The following is a 23,242-nucleotide window of genomic DNA, read 5'->3' as shown; positions in this document are numbered from 1 at the left end:
ACAGAAAACATTTACCAATATCATAAATAATACTCAGAACACTTATTCTTACTTTTTACCCATGACAACAGTGCTGATAAAAGTGGTGATATTTTATCATCTATAGAAAGGAGTTGGACACACGGATTTCACCTTTGACCCCACAGAGATGTGTGGATTTTGCTGTTGTTTTGTTTTGTTTTTTTCTCTCTCTCTCTCTGCAGACACGACTGAGTCACTCACAGCCATTAGCTAACCTTGTTTCGCCAGGCCAAAACCCCTGGGATCTGATTAAAACAAAACAGCTGGGGTTTTAGTGAGTATTATTGACTGCAAATCTGTCTAGCTCCACTAAAATAGAGCGCGGAGCTGCACCAAAGCGTCCACTCAGTCAGCAGTGACACTCAGGCTGCGTAAGCCTTAAAAACGTACCAGGGACGGTGACCTCACTGTGCACATAAAGAAAATAAAGATGGGTTCCAATGAAGGTCAGGGAATCAGATATACATTGAAATTCAAGCTAATATAAATGCGTGAGAACCTTATTGGGCAGCAGCAGTGTTTGGTGGAAACCACCTTAGCTTACAAATGAGGAGAAAGGCCTTTTGGTTTTAATCTTGGATGATGAGATGGATCAGCAACTTCTTTTAAAGTCACAGTTTTCAAACTGCTGCAGCTAAAAATGGCTTATATAGGAAAATGGAGGTTTGAAAAAGCAGACATCAACAAAGAAGTTGTTTTAACCATTAAACATTTATCCATCCTTGAAGATAAAGAAGGGTCACACGGCTTGTTAAAGATGAGACCTGAAAAAGGGAAAGGGCTTGTAAAAAGGACGGAGAAAAGTTTTAGTCATGTTAGGACCAGAACCTAACATGTACCTTATTGGGATATTTCATCATACACCAACATAAAGTGGGAATGGCATGAAAATGAAACCTGATTTTCAAATGTGGCTGACATTTGTACAGCCAATACTCTGTAGAAACCCATTTCTCTGTAGTTATCATTTGGAGTATGTCTCTACTTGGTTCACAAAACTAGAAAGTGAATCTTTTACCCATTCATCAGCATCCATCCGTCCATTTAGCCCTGTTAAAGGGTTAGCTTTAGCTTTAGCCTTACAGGTCATTTTTAAGGTCAACATGCATTCATTCATTTTCTGTGTCGTCGTGATTTCAGGTTACATTGGAGGTTAACCAAGAAACCAATGGATAGAAGACTCTAGTCCATCACAATGCCAATAAGAAGATTAATAAAACAAGATTAATAAAAACACGCCTTCACATCCAGTCATTTGCCCAACATGGAGGTTTTTGAACCGTGAAGGGAAAACAACACATCTGGAGGGAACTAGGTGAGAATCAGTCAAACTCCACACAGCCGAGCCCCAGTTGAGATCTGAACTGGACATTTGGGCAAACCAGAATAACCTCACAGTCCAGAGCACGCTCAAGCCACTTGTACAGACACTGTAGCCAAACCGCATGGCTGAAGGCACAGCAGACCTCCACAGCCATCTTCTAGCCTCCCTCCCCATTTAAACACAAAGAGGTGCTTAGGGTGGATTACACTACATCAGGGTCCAGCCACAAACACGGTTATTCCATCAGAGCCATCAGATTTGTCACCACATTCTGTGACCAAGGCTGCAAAGTAACGCCTGGTTGATCTTGTCCAGACTCAGAATTTCTGAGTCTGGACAAGATCAACCAGGTAATCATCCTTACTATAGATGATAAAACCTGTGTCAAATAATTTATTTGACATTTTAAATGTAAAGAGTTTAAACCAGATGTTTCCTTTGCTATGTTAATGAAGATTACCACAATTATTTCTATTGGCTAAATATCAGAATAACCAAAAATGTTCAAGATAAATTAGTGTAACTGTTTTAAATTCAGAGGTTTGGATAAACATTTAGTATTTATTTAGTAGCATTGCCTCCTTTACATGCTGTATGACTTGGGGGTCAAACATTTTGGGTTTCCTTCCACAGGTTTCTCACAATAGTTTGCTGGTATGTTTAGGGTCACTGTCCGTTTTTGAGACCTAGAATAGAGAAGGAAACTACGTGGCTGTTAAAGTTGATTCAGTATTTGGAAGTGTGGCCAACACGAACTGAACGGCTTCGTTCGGTTCCTCCGCTGATATTACTAAAAGTACAGCCTGACTACAAGTCTAAAACTGCACAGAAATTCAACGTCATCAAATCTTCTCCTTCTGCTCACCGATTGGCCCGTTTGAAATTTTCCTGGAGAAATCCAAGTCAATGGGAGAAAGCCAAGACGGCGCATGAAGGGTGATGAGAGTCAAGATGAATCGTATAGGAAGGTACATGGCTCAAAGTTACCCTAAATTAGATGACTATATCAGATTTGATCTTTTGTTACAAAGTGATAAAAAAGAAACCAGATCAACCAGTGGTTATATCCAACTTGTGTAGAAGCTTTCAAAGGCACACAGATGTACAGTTTTCTACGCTGTAAAAGAAATAAAAGGCCACACGGAAGATTTCCCGACCACGCACATACTAGCGTAAACAGAAAGTGACGCAAACAGTTTGCTTCACTCAGATGGTAATCTCATGGTAAGCAAAAATTTAAAAAGAGGTTTTTCTTTCCACATCCAGAGGGGTGGGAGTGGGGCATGGAAAAGGGAGGATTCACTGTAGTTATTTCAGTAATCGGTCCAGAAGTGAAAACACATCCGCGTCTTTCAGACCGCATCTGGCCGGCAGCGTTTTCACGAGGAAAAGCAGGTGCCATTCATCCTCTACTCCAAACAAGTGAGGCTATAACAGGACAGAAAAAAACAAAAAAAGAGAAAAAGAAATCTGGATCCGCGACGTCGTGTGACACATTCATAACGACGGGAACCGGGTTGTTTTTTTTAAAATAGTGCAATGATCAGATTTTTATGTCATGCAGATTTAACTTCCTCAAAGGATGTTCAGCTCAAACCTCTGTTTGAAATGTGCTTCCCCCCGTATCAGATTGCATTTAGGTGTCAGTATGAACTGATGGTAGCCTGGAAGGTCATGATGGAGTCATGGAGGGACAGCATCTTTAGTTCCTTTTGGTTATGTAAGCGGTTTGGTCCAAATCTGTGTGTGTATGTGTGTGTGTGTGTGGGTGTGTGGAGGGTGATCACCGCCACAAGTTGTGTGTGTGTGCGTGTGCGTGTGTGTGTGTGCTGGCGATGCGCAACTGCATTGCGTAAGGTTCTTTCTGGACACATAGCCACATATGCTGTCCCAAGTCCAAAGGTTTTCAACTGAGCCTGACTCACTCAGACGTCAATACAATAGCATTTGTGTACGTTTGTATTTCTCTGCATTGCAGATGGACAGGAAGTAACCCTTGTTCAATTCTGTGATCTATTATGAATGATGCTACTGTCTGTCTACAAGAAGCTGGAGCAAACTCACTAACAAGCCCTCAAAAGGGCTTTAAGCTGCAACTGAAACGCTTCTTAAATTCCCTTTAATTATTAACTTTAGTTAGACTTAGGGTATTAGTTCATTAAATAATGATGACGCACTTAACATGTAAATAGACTTGTACAAAATAATTATCCAGAGTCCTTTGCTTTTTTCCAGATGGCTCTTGTGGCTGCTATCACTGCTGTAGCTGTAATAACAGAAGAGGCTCATATATGCACGCAAGAGTATTCACAATGCTGCAGAAACTGAAAGAGGCAAATATGAGACTGTCGTGATGTTGTTGTTTTTTTTACCATCTCCATAGAGCTATCTCTGCGTCATGCTGGATGTTTCATAGGTTGGCAGCTAACATCCATTGCTGACTTCACTGGATGTCTGAGAAAACTTCACAATGGGGTTTAAACAGATTTAGGTGAATGCAAGTCTGAGAGTGTATATCTAAGAAAAAAATGTGGATCATTACAGTCGACCAAAATAAATTGGTCAACATCCCAGTGTGTGTGCGCATGTTACTTGTGTGCCATATAGAGCTGGTCCTTTAGAGACGCTCTATTAAGGCTTTCATTGGTCTTTATCCTTCTGTTCTCCACTGATCGCCATAGAGAACAGGAGGATGAATGGCCACCAGCCATCACCATTAACAATTAAGAGTCACCTAAAGGAGTGTTAGTGAAGAACGGTTAGAGGGCTTTAATTTTAAATGAAGGCCAGGCTCAAGTTCCTGCTCCTTTATGAGGGAGGAAACACTGGAGCTCCAGTTCCTCTTGGTAGGAATTGCCTCAAAGGCAGCATCTGTGTGACGCAAAGAGAATCATTTTATTTATTTATTCTTTCTTTTGTTTTATTTAGTTATTGATTGAGCAATTTTTTTTTTTTTTTAACAAACAAACAAAAAGCTGGATGGTTTTAGCTGAAGCTTTCTTTTAGAGTTTGGGTTGAATGGGTGTAAGCAATCAGGCAGAGTAAAGGCAACTAAATCAACATAACAAAGAGCTTCATGAGCTGAAAGCTAATAAATAATTACACGGCAGCCAGAACAGGGGGTTGTTCATGACCACAGACCTAATTTCTAAGGTGGAATAAAAAAATAAAAATAAAACTCCACAGTAATTAAGTAAAGACTTTTACTTTAATATAGCAGCTATATTAAAGCCCATGAAGTATTTTTTTCATGACAGGACACACTTTATTCTAAAAAAAATTTCCATGGAGAACTATGGATAACAAAATATTTTACATATTTGACCGGATTGTTTCTATTGTTTGGTCTTCTGTTTGCAAAAGTTTTGTTTTCTCACTTTGTTGCATTAAAACCACACACTTCAATGTAATTTTTATTGGGGAGGTTTTGTGACAAAACACATAAGTGTGTCACAAATATATACAAATCAAGTAATGAAACACATGGCCACATTTGTATTCTTGTATTTGTTTGTTTTCACTCATATAAGCCTAAATAAATCCAATCCAACGCCCTGGAACCAGCTTCCTTCACAAGTCACCTACGGTACATAGTAAGCAGATCATCATCTGTGAACATCTTGGACACTTACACTGCAAAAAACACAAAATCTCACCAAGAATGTTTGATCTGGTCTGTAGTTGAGATATCTTGGTACACTTGAAATAAGACAAAGCTAACTTACAGGTAACTTTTCAAGTGAACAATTTCTCAGTATTAAAAAATTATTAATCCCATGGCAGATTTCACTTACACCAAGACTTTTGTTTCCCCATGTTGGAAGTGAAAAAATCTTTTAAAAATGCTTTAACAATGTTAAGAAACTATTGGCATGAAACAAGCTCCTGTATCTTGCTGAAAAGTAACCTGAAAGTTAGTCTTATTTCAAATGCATTAAGATATTTGCACTGGAAAGTACACCAAAAATACCTGGTAAGATTTTGTGTTTTTGCAGTGCAAAGAACATTAGATCATATGGACAAAGAAACACTGAGGGTCGAGGTTTTCACTGAAGAGAAGTCTAAAGCAGGTCGGGTTGTAAAACAGAATCCGAGGCCTCGAGCGTTTCACGGAGCACAGTTCAGTCCATCAATCAAAAATTAAAGAAGTGATGATTTATCTAGGGATGGTGTCACCACTCTGAGAAACTGCATTGAGATATTTCAACAATGTGTAAATTACTTTTTTTTTTTAAATCAAAATTTCAAAACGCACGTTTGTGAGTTTCTGACAAGCCAGAAAATCCACAAGGGACCAGCGTGAACCTCTAAATCACTGAAGGATTATCATATCTTTATGTACTTATCTTCTGAAGGTCCAAATGCCAAATTTAAAAAAACAAAAAAACATCCGATTCAGGCTCTACAGTTTAAATGCACCATTTCTTAATAATATCTCTAACAATTGCAAAGATTAAACCAACCAAAACTCTGCAGAGAGGAATGGGAGAAATAAAATGACTTTATTTGGTCTGAATAATGGAAACTTCATGACACGTCACAGCATAGTCGTGTTTGTTTATACGAGTATAAATGAACTATAACATGGAAACTTTTTATAAAATGGTCATTTATTTCAGCTTAAAGTAAAAAATAACTGAGAGAAATTTACTCAGGGTTTAAATGCACTTTTTAAATTGTTGATACTTTTCTCCAATTTTCCCAAATTGTGATTTTTCTGGAAATTAATGTTGCAAGTCCCATCCATCCAAATCAAATAAAGGAATAAAACAGAAAGGAGATAAAATCACGCATATTTACACCTCCGTCCTGTTTAAAAAAGTCCCTATTCAACCTTATTTGCATGTCTGCCGATCGTGTGAGATAATGACGACCTCTGATTTAAACATAGGCATCCACAGGAAGAACATAATATAGACACACTATATGTTACCAAAGAGTGGAGGCTCTTTTCACTGGGAGACGACGGTGCATCACTAAACTCTTTGAGCGGCGCCAACTGTTCCTTCAGCTTTACTCTCAAAAATTAGGAAAATGGAAAAACACTAATGGATTGAAACTGCATTTTGTGAACATTACGCACAAAAAAATGCCAGTAGATCTGCAGAGTGAAGATTGGCATTTTACTTATTTTAAACTAGAAAAAAAAAAACCAAAATAGAGCAAATTGGATAGAGAAGAAAAAAAAAACTGACATTTGCTTTCATTTTGGACTTTCCTGTCCTAACAGTTTTTACGATTTCTATACACTCTTTTACTGAAATGCAAACAGGAAACCGCTGACTGAGGCTGCAACGAAAAACTGATCAAAAACATCACTAAGTTGTTTCCACATGGCTGACAAATGGGCCAAAATAACCACATTTTTAAAAAATGATTTTAAAAATGTGTTTTCAATGTTTTGTGAAATTTCTAAATAATTGTTTTGGTTTTTTTTTAAAGTAGGACTTTATGTTGTAGGACAGCATGAAAAGCTGTAGCGGGACTTGAAAATTGTCCGATACTGTTTGTAAAGATGAATGGAAAATAACATTAAAGTAAAATAACATTGCTGTGTTTAAAGTATTTACTCGCGTAGGTTGAACATAAACACACCGTTGGCTAAGTTGGCTCCAAAGATTAGCCAGGCTTCGTATATTTAGAAATGAATGTAAATGAATGTGCGTGGTTGGGAAACAACTAGTGGAGGCATTTCAATTGAACTTCTATGATGAATATTATTCATATTTTCCATCTAATCTGACCCAAATCCTCGTGATTCAGGCTTACGACGGCTAAACTGTGGAATACTTATGAGATCATAGAAGCTCGTTCTCTCACATATTACCAGGGCACTCTCACATTTCTGGTAATAGTAGTACTTTTATTTATTTATTATTAAAATGTCCAAACTACTAAATGCTTCCCAATGTAAGTTGAGAAAAATTATATTTTTACTTTTGCCATTTTGGTCCTGCGTCCACTTCATTTTTATTGTTAAATCAATAATTTCTCCAACCTATTATTAAGTTTTTGCTTAAACTTGAATAATTTTGACATAATATGAGTAACAACAATATTTAACTTACCACTGGGGATCAATAAAGTATTCCTGAATTTTGAATTAATCAGATTATTTTTTTTTTCTGGAATATTTGAAAAGTGTAAAATACAGACAGTGTGCAACGTTCTGTCGTTTAAAGTGACACTTTGCAGAAGAAAAGTCCAGAGGTGACGGTGGCACATGTTCTTCTGTTACTGGGAACAAAATACTAAAACATGAAGAAACTTTAAATGTAATCAACAGGCAAGCGAAGCACAGAGACGTTTCGATCTGAAAGCAAACATTAAGTGCTTAAAGTTTTGGTAGAGTTGCGGTTATTGATCGGTTTTAATTTTTTTGTAGTGTTGACTTGCAGTTTATCAGTTAATTGTTTGCTTGCTTAGTTCAGTCTTACTTTTTATTTTTTTAAATGCTTAGTTTCAGTTTAGTTTTGATTGGTTGCAGTTATAGTTTTAGTTGTTGTTTTTTTAACTATGAGTTATACCGGGGCAAGTTGGAAAATGTAATATAGAAATAGTTTGTGTAAAAAAATTCAATAAAGTTGAAACAATTTTGAAAAATAACAAACAATAAGAAAAAAAACGTGTTAGTTTGTTGTAAATGAATATCAGGCTGGTGTTTTTAAGATGTATGGAAGAGAAATTATCAAACACTCAGTGAACACAGTAACAGTGGGTCCATGTGTGAAACTTTTCTAGTAAACTTTAAGGTTTTAGGGATTTTTTTTCTCCTTTAATAACGAACCAAATGTCTTGTCCACCTGCAAGACACTTAATTTCATCCAAGACACATTTATATTCAAGGTAATCCCAAACTGGACTCGTTCTCTAAACATTTGCTGACATGACTGTTGAAGGACTGGCATCAGGAAACATGATGCAGCACAGCAAGAAAAAAAAAAAAAAAAAAAAACTCAACTTCATACTAATGAGACACACAAACAAAGACTAAGTTTAGTTGGTCATGTGAGCGGACATTAAAGTTTTAGTTGGTTTTCCTTTCTTGAAGTCTCATTGTTATTTCTGTTTTAGTTAACAAAAATAAGATTTTTTTTATTTCTAATTTTGGTCATTTCGTTAGTTTTCATTAACAATAACTAGAGCTGCACCGATTTGATATTAATATGCACATGTCTAATTCTATGAGTCGTGCTTCGAGTGATGTCGAGCTTTATTACTTATTTTACATTATATTTAGATAATTGCACTTTCTGAACCATTTGAAATATTTTCACATGTCTGACCAAAGTAGTCAACCGTTTTTCAGTTTCTTTGTTACGTTGACTGTTTTACCACTAATTGCACTAACAATTAGGAGAAAAACAGCATGTAAAAGTGTTTGTTTTTACATGTTTGACCAAGCTTGTGAAGCTTTTGGTGTATTTAAGCATTCTGTGCCGGTGCAGAGGGATCAAAGGTTGTGTAACTCAGTACATTTACACCTGTGTTTAAATAAAAGAAACATTTCAAGTTAATTCAGGACTGATTTTCTGTATCATATCGGTATCAGCCGATACTAAACATCGGATATCTGTATCGGATACAGATGCCTAAAGCCTTATTTATATATATTAAACTCTTTGCAGTTGGGTTCACAAACTTTTCAATTCAAATCAACGTCAAGTTCATCTGAAGTTTGCACCTGAATAGGCACAGAACAAAAGCAGGCAGGTACTCACACTAGAAAGTGGTAGAGGAAGCATTTCAACCCCGCGGGTCTTTCTAGAAAGTTGTAAACATCCCCCTGCATGCTAGTCTTGATGTAAGGACTCTGGAACTCCTTCTGATGATGGCGCAGCCAGCTGGAGCGAGGGAGAGGCGGCGGGACGGGGGTGACGGACGGCTGGCTGTGTGCGATCTGCAGCTCTGGATCCTTTGTGTCAGCTGGAGGTAAGCAGGGGAAGCCTGATCCATTATTCACCGCCGGGGGGTCCATCTCCAGCGAAACCGGCGAGTAGTGGCCGACGTCAGGCCCGGGGACCCGCAAGGCACCGCAGCCGGCAGTGGGACCGGTGGAGGCAGCCAGGTCCATCTCCTGGTCCAAGCTGAGGCTGATGCTTGTGCCGGCACATCCGTTGGGGCTGCAGCGTATGAAGGAGCTCCGCATCCTGCTGCCGTAGTCCCGCTGCACATGGCAGGTCATGTGAAAGGAGCGCGCTCGTCTTTCCCCCATTGTGCCCCCTCAGGATGCGCAGAGGGGCGCCAATGAGGACTTTTAAAATCCCGGTGGTTCTGGCCGAGGTTTGAGTCGGAGGGAGCAGCCCAGCAGCAGGTGAGAACTAGCTACCTGCGGCGGAGAAGTCTGCTCTTTGTAGGGCCTCATGGGTCTCCATGCCTAAAAAAAGGAAAAGGTGACAGGAGTCATGAGGATGCACATTAATCAATCAAGTTGCAGTCAAGTTCGTCTGCATAGCACATTTCAGCAACAAGGTAGTTCAAAGTGCTTTACATCATAAACGCACAAAAATCCACAATTGAAGAACTACATTTTGCCAAGTGTCGTCAATCCGCATCAAAATGCTGGTTAGTGTTTCATTTGTTATGGTGCAAAAGCAAGGTGGGTTTTAAGTGTAGATTTTAAGTTTCAGTTGTTTTCCAGTTTTCCGGGTGTTTGCTCCAGATTTGCGGTGCAGAAAAGCCGAATGCTGCTTCTCCACGTTTGGTTCTGGTTCTACGGATGCAGAGCATCATAAATTGAAATCAACTTTTCCTTCTAGTGTTGAGCTACCTGTTAGTCAGTATCAATAACAACTTCACGGAGGAGAGACTGGGGGGGCCGCTGGAAAGGTGGTTTGCCCAGGGTGCCCAGCAGGCTGGGACCGCCTCTGCTTGCCATCACCAGCATGTGAGTGTGTGCGTGAACGGGTGAATGACTGTATAGTGTGAAGCGCTTTTGGGTCTGGACTTGAAAAAGCACCACAAAACTTTTTAAGCTAGCCTGAACAAAAAAATAATAATAATTTTTTTAAAATCAGAAATTATATTCAGTTCAATAATGAAGCAGCAGACTCACAAAGACACATCTGAGAAAAAAAAAAAAGTCTATAGTCCAGTTTTTAGTTTATGTATTCGTCTTCACTCAATTTTATAGGTGAACTTTCTTTTGCCCAGCTTTTTATATCTTTTGTGTACTTGTGAACGACAGAATTTGAATTTGCACTTTTGGCACACACAGAAACACATCTGCCAGGTATGTTCAGCTCAAGAACTCAGCATTAGATCAGCAGCTGTCAAGAGTAAAGTTTTGAACTGCAGCCATATGTGACTCAAACACGCCGAGCGCAGGATGTTGGATAGAGCACTCTGTTGTCGATTGCTGTCAAGACTCAAACGCCTCATCCACGTTTGAAAGCAGAGGTTTTCATTCGTAAGAACAATCTTAGTCCATTGCAAAAGTTAGAGTTTTGCAAAAAGTTTTTTTTTGCAACCAAAAAAAAAAAAAAAAAAAAAAAGCCCCATTTGTTTTGTTGAGACTTTATGTGATAGACGCTCATGAGAAATGGTGCCAAATAGTGGAATGGAAGGAAAATGATTTATTGTTTGTGATCGCAAATCTGAAAAGTGTGGGTGCATTTGTATCTGTACAAAGGTCTGTGACCTGTGGCTTCCTGACGGTTCGTAATAACTTTGCCCACAAATAATAATAAACAAAAGAAAAAAATAACTTTTTTTTTTTTTTTTTTTACTACCATACAATAAAATGAGGTTATAGCAGTCTTTTATTATTATTATTATTATTAAATAAATGTGTTGGAATTTTACAGCAGAATGACTCTGAAAGTACCAGTAATATTTAATATTTATTTGAATTTATATTTCTTGTCTTTTTTTTTTTTTTCTTTTTACATCATTAAACACAAATATTGACATCCCATCAAAGATAATTTATCATTTTCTGGCACATTCTGATGGGTTTTTTTCCCCCTGCATTTTTAAAACCCAAAAGTAGAGATAACAAAAAAAAAAAAAAAAAAAAAAAAGAAAAACACAGCAAATTTCTTATTATAAATATTTATTTTAAAAAAATAATAATTGTAGGACATGTAGGACTTACTGCACTAAGCAAGTTTTGTTTAGCTGGGCTGATTGAAGAATTGACTCGGTTGCTGAAATTTCTCAAACTCAGTCAGTCTGGATGGAGCGGATTATTTACATTTTTTTTGAAAAAGACATTGCAATTTAATACCCATTATGCTCACGAAAAAAGGAGCTTGTGCGTATATAAGGGCAGGTTGACAACTCAACAAAACGCCGACTTTCATTCATAAAAGCCTTCAGTTTCAGGTTGGGAGGGCAGCTTGTTGTATTACCAGGAGGGAAACCGAACCAGGTGATGACATGCTCGAGCTAAGTGATCGGAAAATGTCTCCTGGGGCAACAGAGAGGGGGCGGCGGCAATTAGGAGCAGGTACCCCGTCCTCGACTATAGATGAGCTGATGACAGGACGGTATCGGAGTTTCTGCATTTAAAAACTGCATTCTCATGCCACACACAATGAACTGTCAGACAGGACTCCAATTACCGGGCACTGTTGTCTAACTTTACGTTAAACTGATTTCCCCCCGCCCCCCGCCGCCGCTTCAGGAAGCCAGTTAAACAAGATGATGAGTGTCGAAAAAAACATTTTCCATTACCTAAAGAATCATGCGTGGTCGCTGTTTATTTGATACACTGAGAAAGAGAAGAAGAAAAAAAAACGTGTGATGGAAAGTATTCTGTATTATTATTGACATATGCTCTCTGCAACAGACGTATAAAATGATAAATATGTCACCAAAAAAAAATAAAAAAATGTCGGATTTACCTTGAACTCCAAGTTGTAATCTGCAAGAGATACAAGTTCCAACTGAGACGAGCAGAAATCCCTTCTTCTGAGCTTTTCATTAAAACAAACTCCAGTCATGCATTGCGCATGATCAATAAATCATCCAGCAGCGTTCAGAAACAAAGGCAATATCGCAAATGCAATCAAACCACCAGTCTTCAATTGGTTGCTGCCCTCAGGACCTGTCTCCTTGAAGTGCATCGCAGCCTGCGCCTGGCCGGGTGCTGCATTCAAAGGCTATTGGAAAGGACAATACTATTGGTCAAAGTAAATCATCACTGACTCTCCAAGGAAACTAAAGTTGCAAGCGACTCCTTTTGTTTGATATGGTGAAAAAAAACATTCAAAAAATATAGTGTTTTATTTTTTTATAGTATTTGTTTGGGGAACTGAAAAATTGCAAATAAACACTGGCCAAGCACTTCTGTATTATTCTAGTTTGCAATATAAAATGAAATGACTTTGTTAGGACACTCACAAAGTCATTTGTAAAGCATCATTGTAGAGATGCTTTACAATGCAGTCAAACATTCCCGGTCACGCAACACATTCACATGTTGATGAAGGCAAAGCCACTGGATTGTAGACACATCTGCCCTGGACAGATCAATATTAATATCAATATCAATAATATGACCACTTACGTTAATATTCTACTTGGATATCCATGTTGTCATATGTTGCCATTTTTAATCACCTTGACACTATGACTTCAGATAAAAATTTTTTTTAAGTTTTCCACTTGTATTTTATCTATTTGTTATATTAGATTTTGACCTACTGTTTAAGCCGCTGCTTTAAAGTGAGTTGAAGATAAAGACTTTGTACACGTCCTACTTAAATATGTTCATAAATCTATTTGAATCACAGAAATAATTTCAAGGATGGGATATCACAAGTAGTAATACGTTTTAAACTCACTTTTAAATTTGAAAGAAATTGCTTAAATTTAAAACCAAAGACCAAATTATGAAATACAAAGTCAAGTATGAAGGTCAATGGCGAGATGATTTCAACTCTCAATGTCATAATTTAGACACAAAGTCAGAATTAAGAAGACTGTAATTTTCATCTCTTATTATGACCTTGAAAATGAAAATTATCTCATAGTTATATCTCACAAATAAAATTTGGAAAACTGAAATGATGACCTACGTTAAAAATTTAAACCATTATCCTCTATCTCATAACTGCGAATTTGTACATAATAAATAAGACAAAAAGTTCTTTGTATCTCACAATGACTTTGAAAATGTATATTTTCAACTTATATTTCACAACTATGATATACCTTTTAGTCCAGAAATACTGTGCGTAATTTCCCTCTTTAAGTGGAGGAAATGGGCTCCTATTAATAAGCGACTGTTTATTTTCATCTAGTATAGTATTGGGGGCATATTTTTTTGCTTGTGGCTATTTTACGGGTGGTCTCTGAACGCAGCAGCTGTTTGGAAAGCAACAGCTGGCAGAGAGAGAGTCAACAGCTGGTCAAGCGCGTTCATGGAAAATAACTAAAAGATAAATAAAGAGAGGATATTTATCTCTTTATCTAAAGAGATAAATAAAGAGGCCAATTACACTCGGTCTGTAATTGTTATGACATCCTTACCTGAGCCGCTGTGTGGAAGAATTGTCACTACCTTACAGTAAACAAGAGCTTGGAAATCTCTTTTCATCTCCAGGAGGCGCTGAAACGCTCACAACGAGTCAACTTGGTCGTTTCGCGGTTACAACATGTTGTCTCTCGTCGGTGTCCGTAGTCAATGAAGCGGCTGAAAAAACATGGCGTCCTTCGGTAGGAAGGTTTTTCTGTCCCTAGGTCGAACTAATGTCTCTGGTGTGGGTATAAGGAAGACAGGAAACAGAGCCACATATGCTACGGCGTTGACAGTAAACTCTTCTTCTACAAATAAAAGTGAGTTCGTCTCTGGAAATGCTGATTATGCTAAAAGAAATAAAGGGCTACTGATGCTGGCTAAGCTAAAGATATGAAACTGTTAGCAAAGTCAAGTGTCTTCATTTCTTGAGGCTATGCAGTTAATGGAAATGGTGATTAGGCTTGAAAACGATTTGGTCAGTTTAAAAATGCTTTGTCTTCTTTGCCTAAATGTGGACAAATCAGAGTAACTGTTAGTGATCCCCACCGTCTTCTCATCTAAAATCAATAAATGTTTGTGAATGCGATAGTAAACAAATTTTGCTGCGATACAAGACAAATTTCAGACATACTCTGACCACTGTGTTGTACCATGTATGGCGTAAGATTATTTTTTGCGAGTGAAAATTTAAAATAAAACACAGCTTGCTTTTGTATTCAGCGACCTTTATTTTGACACCTCTAAATTAAATGTTAAATAATATCAAAATACGTTTTCGAGTGACATGCAAAACATGGCAAGTCATGGTCACCTAGTGTGGCAGCATCATGCTGTGGGGATGGGATATTTTCCCTGACAGGAGAAAAAAACCTTCCCCATAGTATTTGTTGGCTAAATACAGCCAACAAAGACTGCAGTTGAGGTTCACCTTTCATTTTAACAGCCAGAATGGCAATAAAATTATTTAACATCAAAGCATTTTTATGTGTGAGAAAGGCCTAGTCAAAGTTTAACACTAAATTTAATTGTGATTCTGTGGTGAAACTTAAAAACTGTTGAAGCTGAACTAATTTGCAAAGATGAAATGGTAAAAATGTCTGTCGTTGAACATACACTGTTTTTATATGAATGAACATACTGCTGCAGCTTTATGCTTTTTCTTATAAATGGAAACGGTTTTTGCTAGGTAAAGTAATTTATCTTTGATAAAACTAGAAATCCTGTCCATTTTAGATCTTCCAGAGAGAGGCGGTAGAGGATTCATTGGCAGAAGACCAAAGAGAGATGTAAGTTAACACTTTTTTCTTTTCTCATGCTCATAAAAAACAAGACCTAGCACCAATATTATTTTACAACTTTCTAAATTGTCTACACTGTGGTTTTTTTGTTTATTTTTTTGTTTGTTTTTTGGTACATTAGCCTGGGGAGCCTAGGACTGAAAAGATGGCGCTGGATCAGGACTGGACCTCGGTTTATCCTGCGGCGACCCCCTTCAGGTCCAACGCCGTCCCTCTTCCTGTGCGGATGGGCTACCCTGTGAAGAGAGGCATTCCACCAGAGAAGAAGGGCAACTTGGAATTAATAAAGGTCAGAGTTCATGACCCATGAAGAACCACGGCAAAAAATAAAAAAATTACTCGGTTCCAGCTTTCGAATTACAAATTTTCTCTGAAATGGAAGCTTTATTTCTTCTGAGTAGCCAAGTCGGTGCTGCTGCTGCTGCTGTGCTGGTGGAGCTCCTCTTGCTGTATTGCTCTCCCCTCATGGCTGTGTCCCCGTGCACGGATTAGCAAGCAGCAGCTGCCCCATCTGGACTCCAGCCACTCACAGATTCACTACTTACTTTCGTCACAGCTGGAAGTCAGCCGGGTGGCCTGACAATACTCATTTCCTTCTGCCTGTGGGAGCTAAACTGCTGTTTGTTACTGACTTGGCTTGAGTACTTGAAACATCACGCCTTGGAGATTATTATTATTATTATCTACACTCATTTTGACATTACTGCAGGATTTTTCATATAATTGTGTTGTATGTAATGTTCTCTTTACCCAAAAGGATGAGAGAGGGAGTTTGTTTTCCCGTTCTGTCCGTCATTCGTTTGTGAAACTGGTATTGGTGCATATTAATGAATTAAACCAGTATTGAAGTTTTTTTTATTTCATTGTTAAGTTAAGTTATTTCATTCCAACAACTTAAACCCTTTACGTTCTAAAATAAATGACACCCAGAGTTAAATTTAATCAAATCATTGCTTCTGTTAGTTTTGGTGATGATAGCTAATAGCGATCCAAAATTTTAGTTTCTTAGAAAATTGGAATAATTGATAAACATTTTTTTTTTTTTTTCCCTTAAAAGTCTTGGCAGTTTTCCAAGTTGTAAACGAAGCTGGCAGTTCACTGAGTGCTTTATTGAAGCACATTGATGGAAAGTTTAGTGAAAGGAAAATGACTCGCCTATTTAACCCTTACTCATGCAATGAGCAAAAAAAAATCCATCTTTAACTCTCAATAACAATTTTTAGTAACAACTGGAAAATAATTTTCAGCAAATCCAATCTAGTTTTGAATACAGACAGCAGTAGTAGCATTAAAAATGCCTTTCAAGGTAAAGCAGTTTATTTTCCAGCTACTAAGCCATTATGTATTCCGGCGTAAGTATATATATCTATTACTAACAAACTGGTGAAAGGTTAGTGAGCAGATTAAAATACGGAGGGATAAAGGCTGGACAGAATTATTATATCCATCATTACATTAAAAGGGCCATTAAAGGATTCCACATTGTATTTTTTTTTATATATAATCTGCTTATACTCATTTATTCAATGAATGTTGTTTTTCCTGATGATATAAGACTTTGTTGTGATTCCACATGCTTAATGTCGCTGCAAGAACATCTGGGGTCATCCCAGATGTGTGTGTGTGTGTGTGTGTGTGTGGGCGTGCGTGTGTGTGTGTGTGTGTGTGTGTGTGTGTGTGTCTCTACAACATGAAACAGAGGAATTTTATGAATAAGAATTAGGTGCACACATTTTATATTTATTGTAGAATTGTACACATAGATTAAAACAAACATGGATCATTGTTTGGATTACCATCAAGAAGCCTCTGGAACAATTCTGTCTGAATATTTCATCATTTCATTCCCCAACAGATTTTTTTTTTTAGGGCTCCTTTAAGTTGGTTTGTTTTCACACTTTTAAATCCATATGGTTTCAGTCTAGCTTCCAGATCCTACTGTTCATCTACTTTTCAAAATCCAAAAGCAATATTGATGTGTTTGAGAACATTATCTTCTTGGTGAAAACCCAGAAAGTTTTTTTTTTGTTTTTGTTTTTTTACTTTTTCACCATCTAGCCGTTGATTGGAATAGGTGTAGAAGTTGTGTTTGGTAAAACGCGTTGAAGTTCGTTCTATCAAAATCGCTACATGATCTTTTTGACTTTGTTTCAGATACCAAACTTTTTGCATTTGACACCAGCAGCTATCAAGAAACATTGTGAAGCTCTGAAACGTAAGCACTCAGTCTGGGATCATTTTATTTGCCTTGTTTAAAGGTGTTTTCTTTTTGGTTTTCATGAGTTTTAATATAATTGTATTTTCTCCGCTGCTAGCTTTCTGCACAGAGTGGCCCTCAGCCTTGGACACCGACGCCAAATGCGACCAGCTCTTCCCAGTGAAAATCGAGAGCACAGACTACGTGTCTGCTGGGCCCTCCGTCAGGAATCCCTCAGCTCGGATCGTTCACGTGAAAGTGAGTCTCACTCGCTCTGAAAAAAAGTCCCAGCCGCTGTTTCTACCTGACTGAGTTGAACTTGAATTGTTCCTCGAGAGATTACAGATTTGCAATGACACAGACGTTCACAAACTAAACACTTTGCATTATTAAACTGACAGATTTGCCCTGGACTTTGTTGGTTTTGTCTTTTGTTGATTCCCCCCCCTCCCTCTTCCCTCTGCCTGCTTCCCAACAGCTTTCACAGCGGGGGGGGGGGGGGGTCAGAAAACAGTTTGCCATCGACATATTTTTGGAGACATTTTAATATTCCACTTAATCCTCGCGCTTCCACTAATCCATCAATACCCAATCCTTCCTTCAGACTGAAAGCCAAACATGCAGAAAACCAAGAACACGATCACTTAAACCAAATAGTACAAACTAATAAATTACATAACCCAAACGTAAACGACAGAGTTGAGAAAACCAGTTACATTTAGTCAGAAAATGAAACCCAGCTGACTCTTTAGAAATGTGGAAACATTTGGAAAAACATGACGAAAGCACGAGCTTCTGTAGCCTTTAGTTAGATAGTTAGATACTGAGGACAGTGAAGATTCTGACACATGAATCATTTTCTCTGGTGGAACAGTGTCATATTTGCTATTAATCACCAACCATCTGCTCTCCTGACACATTGCCTTAGATTATAGCAGCGAGGTAGGAATTAGAAATTAATCCAGGTGGATTAGGCTCCAAGATAGATTGGAGAGCAGATCTCTCAAAGAGGAATCGCAACTCTAGAACAAATTCAGCATGTCCGTCTCGTTTCTCTGCAGGTAAAATGACATTTTATTCTCCTGCCATACCAGATGAGTTAGATCTGCCAAGCGATTTAGAAATTATTCAAAGCGAAATTGAAAACTTTTTTTTGTAACTGTTTAACATCCAAGTGCGTCATGTAACCTGCCCTCCAGGTAAAGTTGTCCAGTTTGAACCTGGATGACCACGCCCGCAAGAAGATGCTCAAACTTGTTGGGGACAGATACTGCAAAGACTCGGACATCCTCACCATCAGAACAGAAAGGTGAACAAACACCAGCCTTCCTACAAAAAAAAAAAACACACAATCCTAACACAAATCAAACGTGCCCTTAAATATCTTTTTATCCTTTCTTCCCCAGCTGCCCTCTGAGGCAGCAGAACTATGAATACGCCATGTACCTGCTGACCGTCCTGTACCACGAGTCCTGGGTAAGTCGAGGAGTTAGTCTTTTCGTTTTGTTCACTCTGTCGTGTCAGGAAGGGCCCGTGCCTCGTTCGCTGGGGTTTTAGGTGTTTTGCCTGAATAGTTTGTGGCTCTTCAGAATCCCCCGTAAGTGTCTGACCTTTTACTTTTCTGACCTTTTTTTTTTTGTTTTGTTTTGTTTTGTTTTCTTTCAACTATCATCTGCTCATTTAAAGGCCAACTGTTCAGTTAAAGACCCGATGTCACGTTCGGTTTGTTCCCAGTTGGGCTCGAGATTAGATGTTTGTGAAAACCTTCCTCACGCCGCAGCGTTAAACGGAGGCAGTGCCTCTCGGGTTTCCACTTACGCAATCTGTATTACATATCCTTTATCCTTTAATGTACCTTTGAATTTGCAGATTTATCTGTTTGTACTTGTCTGTCACGCTTAAATGATTCGGATTATCAAAAGTATTTTTGATATTTGGGAAGGATAAATGGAGTAAATTTTAAAAAACAGTATTCAGATTATGATTTTATTTATTAGAGGAAAAGATTGTCCAAACCGGCCTGGCACTGTGTGAAAATATAATTAATGCACTTGCTAAATCCTGGATTAGTCACATATTTTGACAAATAAAAGGCTAAACAGCTTTAAAAACAAAACAAAACAAAAAAAACAAACATTCCATTTACTAGTGTGAAGAAAATTGTAGAACAAATGGGGATCAAAAGTAATATCTAAGGTTTGAGTACTTCAGTAAGACACAGTGAGAGCCATTATCCACTAATGAAGAAACGATGGAACAGGGTGAGATCGGCCTGCCAGAATTACTTTAAGAACGCATCAACAACTCTTCCAAGAGTCACAAAGCAACCAAAAAAACATCTAAAACTACTGTAGCCTTCATTAAATATTAGTGATTTAATTTAAAAAAAATACAAAAATGAATATAAATTTTGACGAACGTAAGAACAGGGGGAAGCAATACGGGATATTTACAGCACCTTCGTTCGTCACACTCAGAAACCCATCTACCAGCCACGTACCGCCACGATAATTTCCGCCAATAATTATCGAGGTACTCGAATCATTCGCGAAATCGCTTCAGCCCTAATCGGTTCACAGTTTTTATGCTCTTTACATGCTTCCTTTAAGACCTCGCAAATAAACCTGCCTTTGGTTGGGCTTACAAGTGAGAACCTGATAAACCTAGAAAAAAAAATAAAAAATAGAGTAAAGGTTTTGAAGTGGCTTAGTCAAAGTCTGGACTAAAATCCAATTGAGATTCTTTGACATCACTTATACTAGAAACCAAAATGTCTGAGTTGCCACAAGTCCAGATAGAAAGGTGTGGTAGAAGAACTTCTAACGGTGCTCCAAGCTGTTATGTTTAGGGGGCCGTTTTTCTCAGTGCCGACTTGTTTTGGATGGCTTTTCATTCTATAAATTAAATGTTTAGGAAACCTTTGTTATTATTTACTCCATTTTTTTTCTTTTCTAATATTACACTTGGTTTGATCAGAAACATTTAAGTGCAACTAAATACAAAAACATTTCATACCCGTAGTAAACAACCAGTTTGTGCCGCGTTTGAGACTTTATTTTCGGATTTATTTCTAAGTCCTTCGGATTCAAATAGTATCGGATGAGCCAGCATTTCTCTCCAGGTCAGAGAGAGATCTTGGCTGCTTTTCTTGGAGAGCTAATCCCATTAGGGAGGCGTCGGAGCTAAATAGGCAGGAGGACGGCAAACAGCATTATTGTCCAGTTGACATTTTCTCCCTGATGAGTAAAAAAAAAAAGAAGAAAACAAGACTCCCCTATCAGGTGTTGGACCACAGCACACCGGCCTCAGCACTGTCCCTACGCATTTGGAGCCAAGCATATAAAAAGAAAATGGCTCCCTTTGTTGTCCAACCTCTGCTTTCAGGAGCTCTTCCTGTCACGGCTTGGCCACATTAGCGAGGGGAAGAAGAAAAAAACAAAAAATTTCCCAGTCAAGAAAAGGTGTTTGAGTCAGGAAGCAGAACATTGTCCGCTGCCCTTTCGGACACACAATGGAAGGCACAGTGCTTGTCCAGCGGGCTTTTGGACGACTTTAGAGTGGAGCGGCGATCAGGTTGTAACGCTAGCCCACAAAGGAGCCAATTGTTAGCAGCCGCTGAGGTGATAATATCTCCCCACTTGGAGAGGAAGACCTCGGCTGCTAATTCCATCAGGTGCTAATCCAAACCAGCTCTGGAGCTGACTGCAAGAAACCTTTCAGTGGCATGACGGGAGACTTGCTTTTACCCCCCACCCGGTGCACAACACCTGTCGTCTTCCCAACACGGATTTGTTTGAAGGTACACAAACGCAATCAGGAAGAACAGGTGGCCTTTTGTCTGCGAAAGGCCTGGAAAGTAAGCTGCAGGCATGCCGAACAATCTACTCTTTGATGGATGCTTAAATGGTCATAGGAAACGCATATCTTTTTTTTTTTTTTTTTAATAAATATTTCCACATTTCCAGTGGAAGGACAACACCCTGCTGCAACCTGGGTTTTTTTTAGGCTAAATAATCAAATGTGTTGACGTGAAACTCCTGTTTGTGGTTTTCTGGGCCGGTTACCGATCTGTGAGGTATCTGGCGCGTCGCACTCTGCTCCTGGCCCTGATCCAGACCAGATTCTATGAGGAATCACATGCGTATCGCAGCAAATGATGGTCATTAACCCCAAACACCTGGATCGAAGCGCCACTGATGCCCAGTTGCCGCTGCACTTTAAGATAATGGTTCTTCTTGTTCTCCAGGTAACCCGATGACGGCTGAACAGGCAGCACACAGGGCAGGAGAAATAACTCTGTTAGAAGATGAGACATAAGATATTTAGCCTTTGTTGCCAGAAAAGGGAATTGGAAAAAGCAGTTTCAAAGTTGTTTGTTTAATCTTTGATCTGTTTTCACTCAGTAGGAAAAATGCAGTGCCTATATTACTCCAAATCTATTCGTAGTATTAATTTTGATTGAAGTTATTCATTTTTGTCACGTTGCTACTGCAAATTTCTGCATATTTTATGTCGGTTTTGTGAGTTACCTCAACACAAAGTGGGGTTCAAATGAAATTGAGGTGGTTTTAAAGCATTTAACCACAAATAAAATCTAAAGTGTGACGTTCATTTGCCTTCATAGCACTTTGATCTCGGAAAAATAAAACCAGATTCAGAGCGACTCTCAGAATAAAAACAGCTTTCTTGGGAAAGTCTAAGAGAATGGTTTTCAGACAAGGAAATTAAAAAAGTGCTATTGGTGGTGGCAGCATCATTCTGTGGGGATGTTTTTGTTCAGCAAGAGAAAATAAATGTAGCTAGAGATAGGACGATGCAAGAAGAAAAACCTGTTGGTGACCACAAAAGACATTTGTGCAGAAAATGGCCTTGTCAAAATCCAAACTAAATCCAAGACTTACAAATAATATACTGTGATTTTAGATTTTCCTGGTGGTGTGAAGCCGTAGCTCCACATATATACATATTTTTTTTTTTTCCTTTTTCAGAAAATCGAGCCGTGGGAGGCAGAGAAAACCCGCGCCGACATGGAGGAGTACAGTTGGGAGGACAGCACGTCCCAGAAGAACATCCTGGACACGTTGCTGCGCATCAACGCGGCCGGAGAAGGAGACGAAGCTGAAGTGAGAAAGCAGCTGCTGGGAAGAGAGGAGGTGCGGGAATATAAGGACTCGGTCGAGAGGCTAAAGAATGAAGAGGCAAATGAGAGCAACATGCTGCGGTACAAGGAGGCAGTCAGGAAGGTACTCAAGGTGTGAAATCGTTGAAGCTGATGAGAAACATTTACAGGACAACCGTTGAGCGTCCAGGACCTGGGATAAAAACACGTTAAGCGTTCGAATGTCTGAATGTGTCAGCATTGTCATCTTCTCAAATAAATTTGCTGTAATATCCAGTGTGTGATGTTTTTAATACAAAAATAAAAGCATAACATAAGCAACTGTTTTGAGTTTTCTCTTTAAAGCAGATTTCATAATAAGAGCTCCAATCAGTTAAAGAATCAGCTTAAAATTTTATCGTACTCATCAGGAAAGATGCTTCCTGAAACAGTCCGTCCGTCTTGGAAGACATTCTGTCTGTAATCTGTTTTTTTGTTGTTTTGTTTGGGGTTTTTTTTACGGTCAGACTAATAAACTGAGAAAACGTGGTCTATATCTGGTCAGTCTGGGCGACGTACCTCAACGTTTCAACATACCACAGGCTGTCAACTATGAAACCAAACAGATAGCTCTATCCAGCCTCTTTTCTATTTAGGAATCTTCACATTTTGTTCCTGCATGTGTACAATAGAATAAATAAAAACTTGATGCATTTTACATCAAACATCTTGAAAACTATAGCTGATATAACACAAAGTGTACAAATTTATGTGTAGCTATTATAGTTCTCACGGTATTGTTGTTGCCTTTGGTAAAAGTGCCACAGTTCTAAAGAAC

The 23,242-nt window shown here is 38.5% G+C and overlaps 2 protein-coding genes across 5 annotated transcripts in view; one reads left to right on the top strand and one right to left on the bottom strand.

Annotated features, from left to right (window-relative positions):
• The window catches only part of kcnq1.2 (potassium voltage-gated channel, KQT-like subfamily, member 1.2), a 201,288-nt gene extending 188,857 nt beyond the window's left edge, over positions 1-12,431 (bottom strand). For all 4 annotated transcript variants that reach the window (XM_044124890.1, XM_044124889.1, XM_044124891.1 and 1 more), the window contains exons 1-2: positions 12,193-12,431; positions 9,067-9,722 (exon numbers count right to left, since the gene is read on the bottom strand). In XM_044124890.1, coding sequence (XP_043980825.1) covers positions 9,067-9,560 — 494 coding nt within the window. In that variant the 5' untranslated portion in view covers positions 9,561-9,722; positions 12,193-12,431. The remainder of the gene's footprint in view (positions 1-9,066; positions 9,723-12,192) is intronic.
• A 1,448-nt stretch (positions 12,432-13,879) lies between these two features.
• On the top strand, positions 13,880-22,742 carry mrps35 (mitochondrial ribosomal protein S35). The gene is made up of 8 exons (XM_044124894.1): positions 13,880-14,128; positions 15,045-15,097; positions 15,231-15,398; positions 17,264-17,324; positions 17,425-17,564; positions 18,506-18,615; positions 18,713-18,782; positions 22,295-22,742. The coding sequence occupies exons 1-8, from the start codon at positions 13,996-13,998 to the stop codon at positions 22,562-22,564; spliced, it is 1,005 nt and encodes a 334-aa protein (XP_043980829.1). The 5' UTR covers positions 13,880-13,995; the 3' UTR covers positions 22,565-22,742.
• Positions 22,743-23,242: the final 500 nt, after the last annotated feature.

Source organism: Gambusia affinis, linkage group LG08 (assembly GCF_019740435.1).
Source record: "Gambusia affinis linkage group LG08, SWU_Gaff_1.0, whole genome shotgun sequence".
In the NCBI taxonomy this organism is placed as follows: domain Eukaryota; kingdom Metazoa; phylum Chordata; class Actinopteri; order Cyprinodontiformes; family Poeciliidae; genus Gambusia; species Gambusia affinis.
This window is presented reverse-complemented; position numbering and strand designations above follow the sequence as displayed.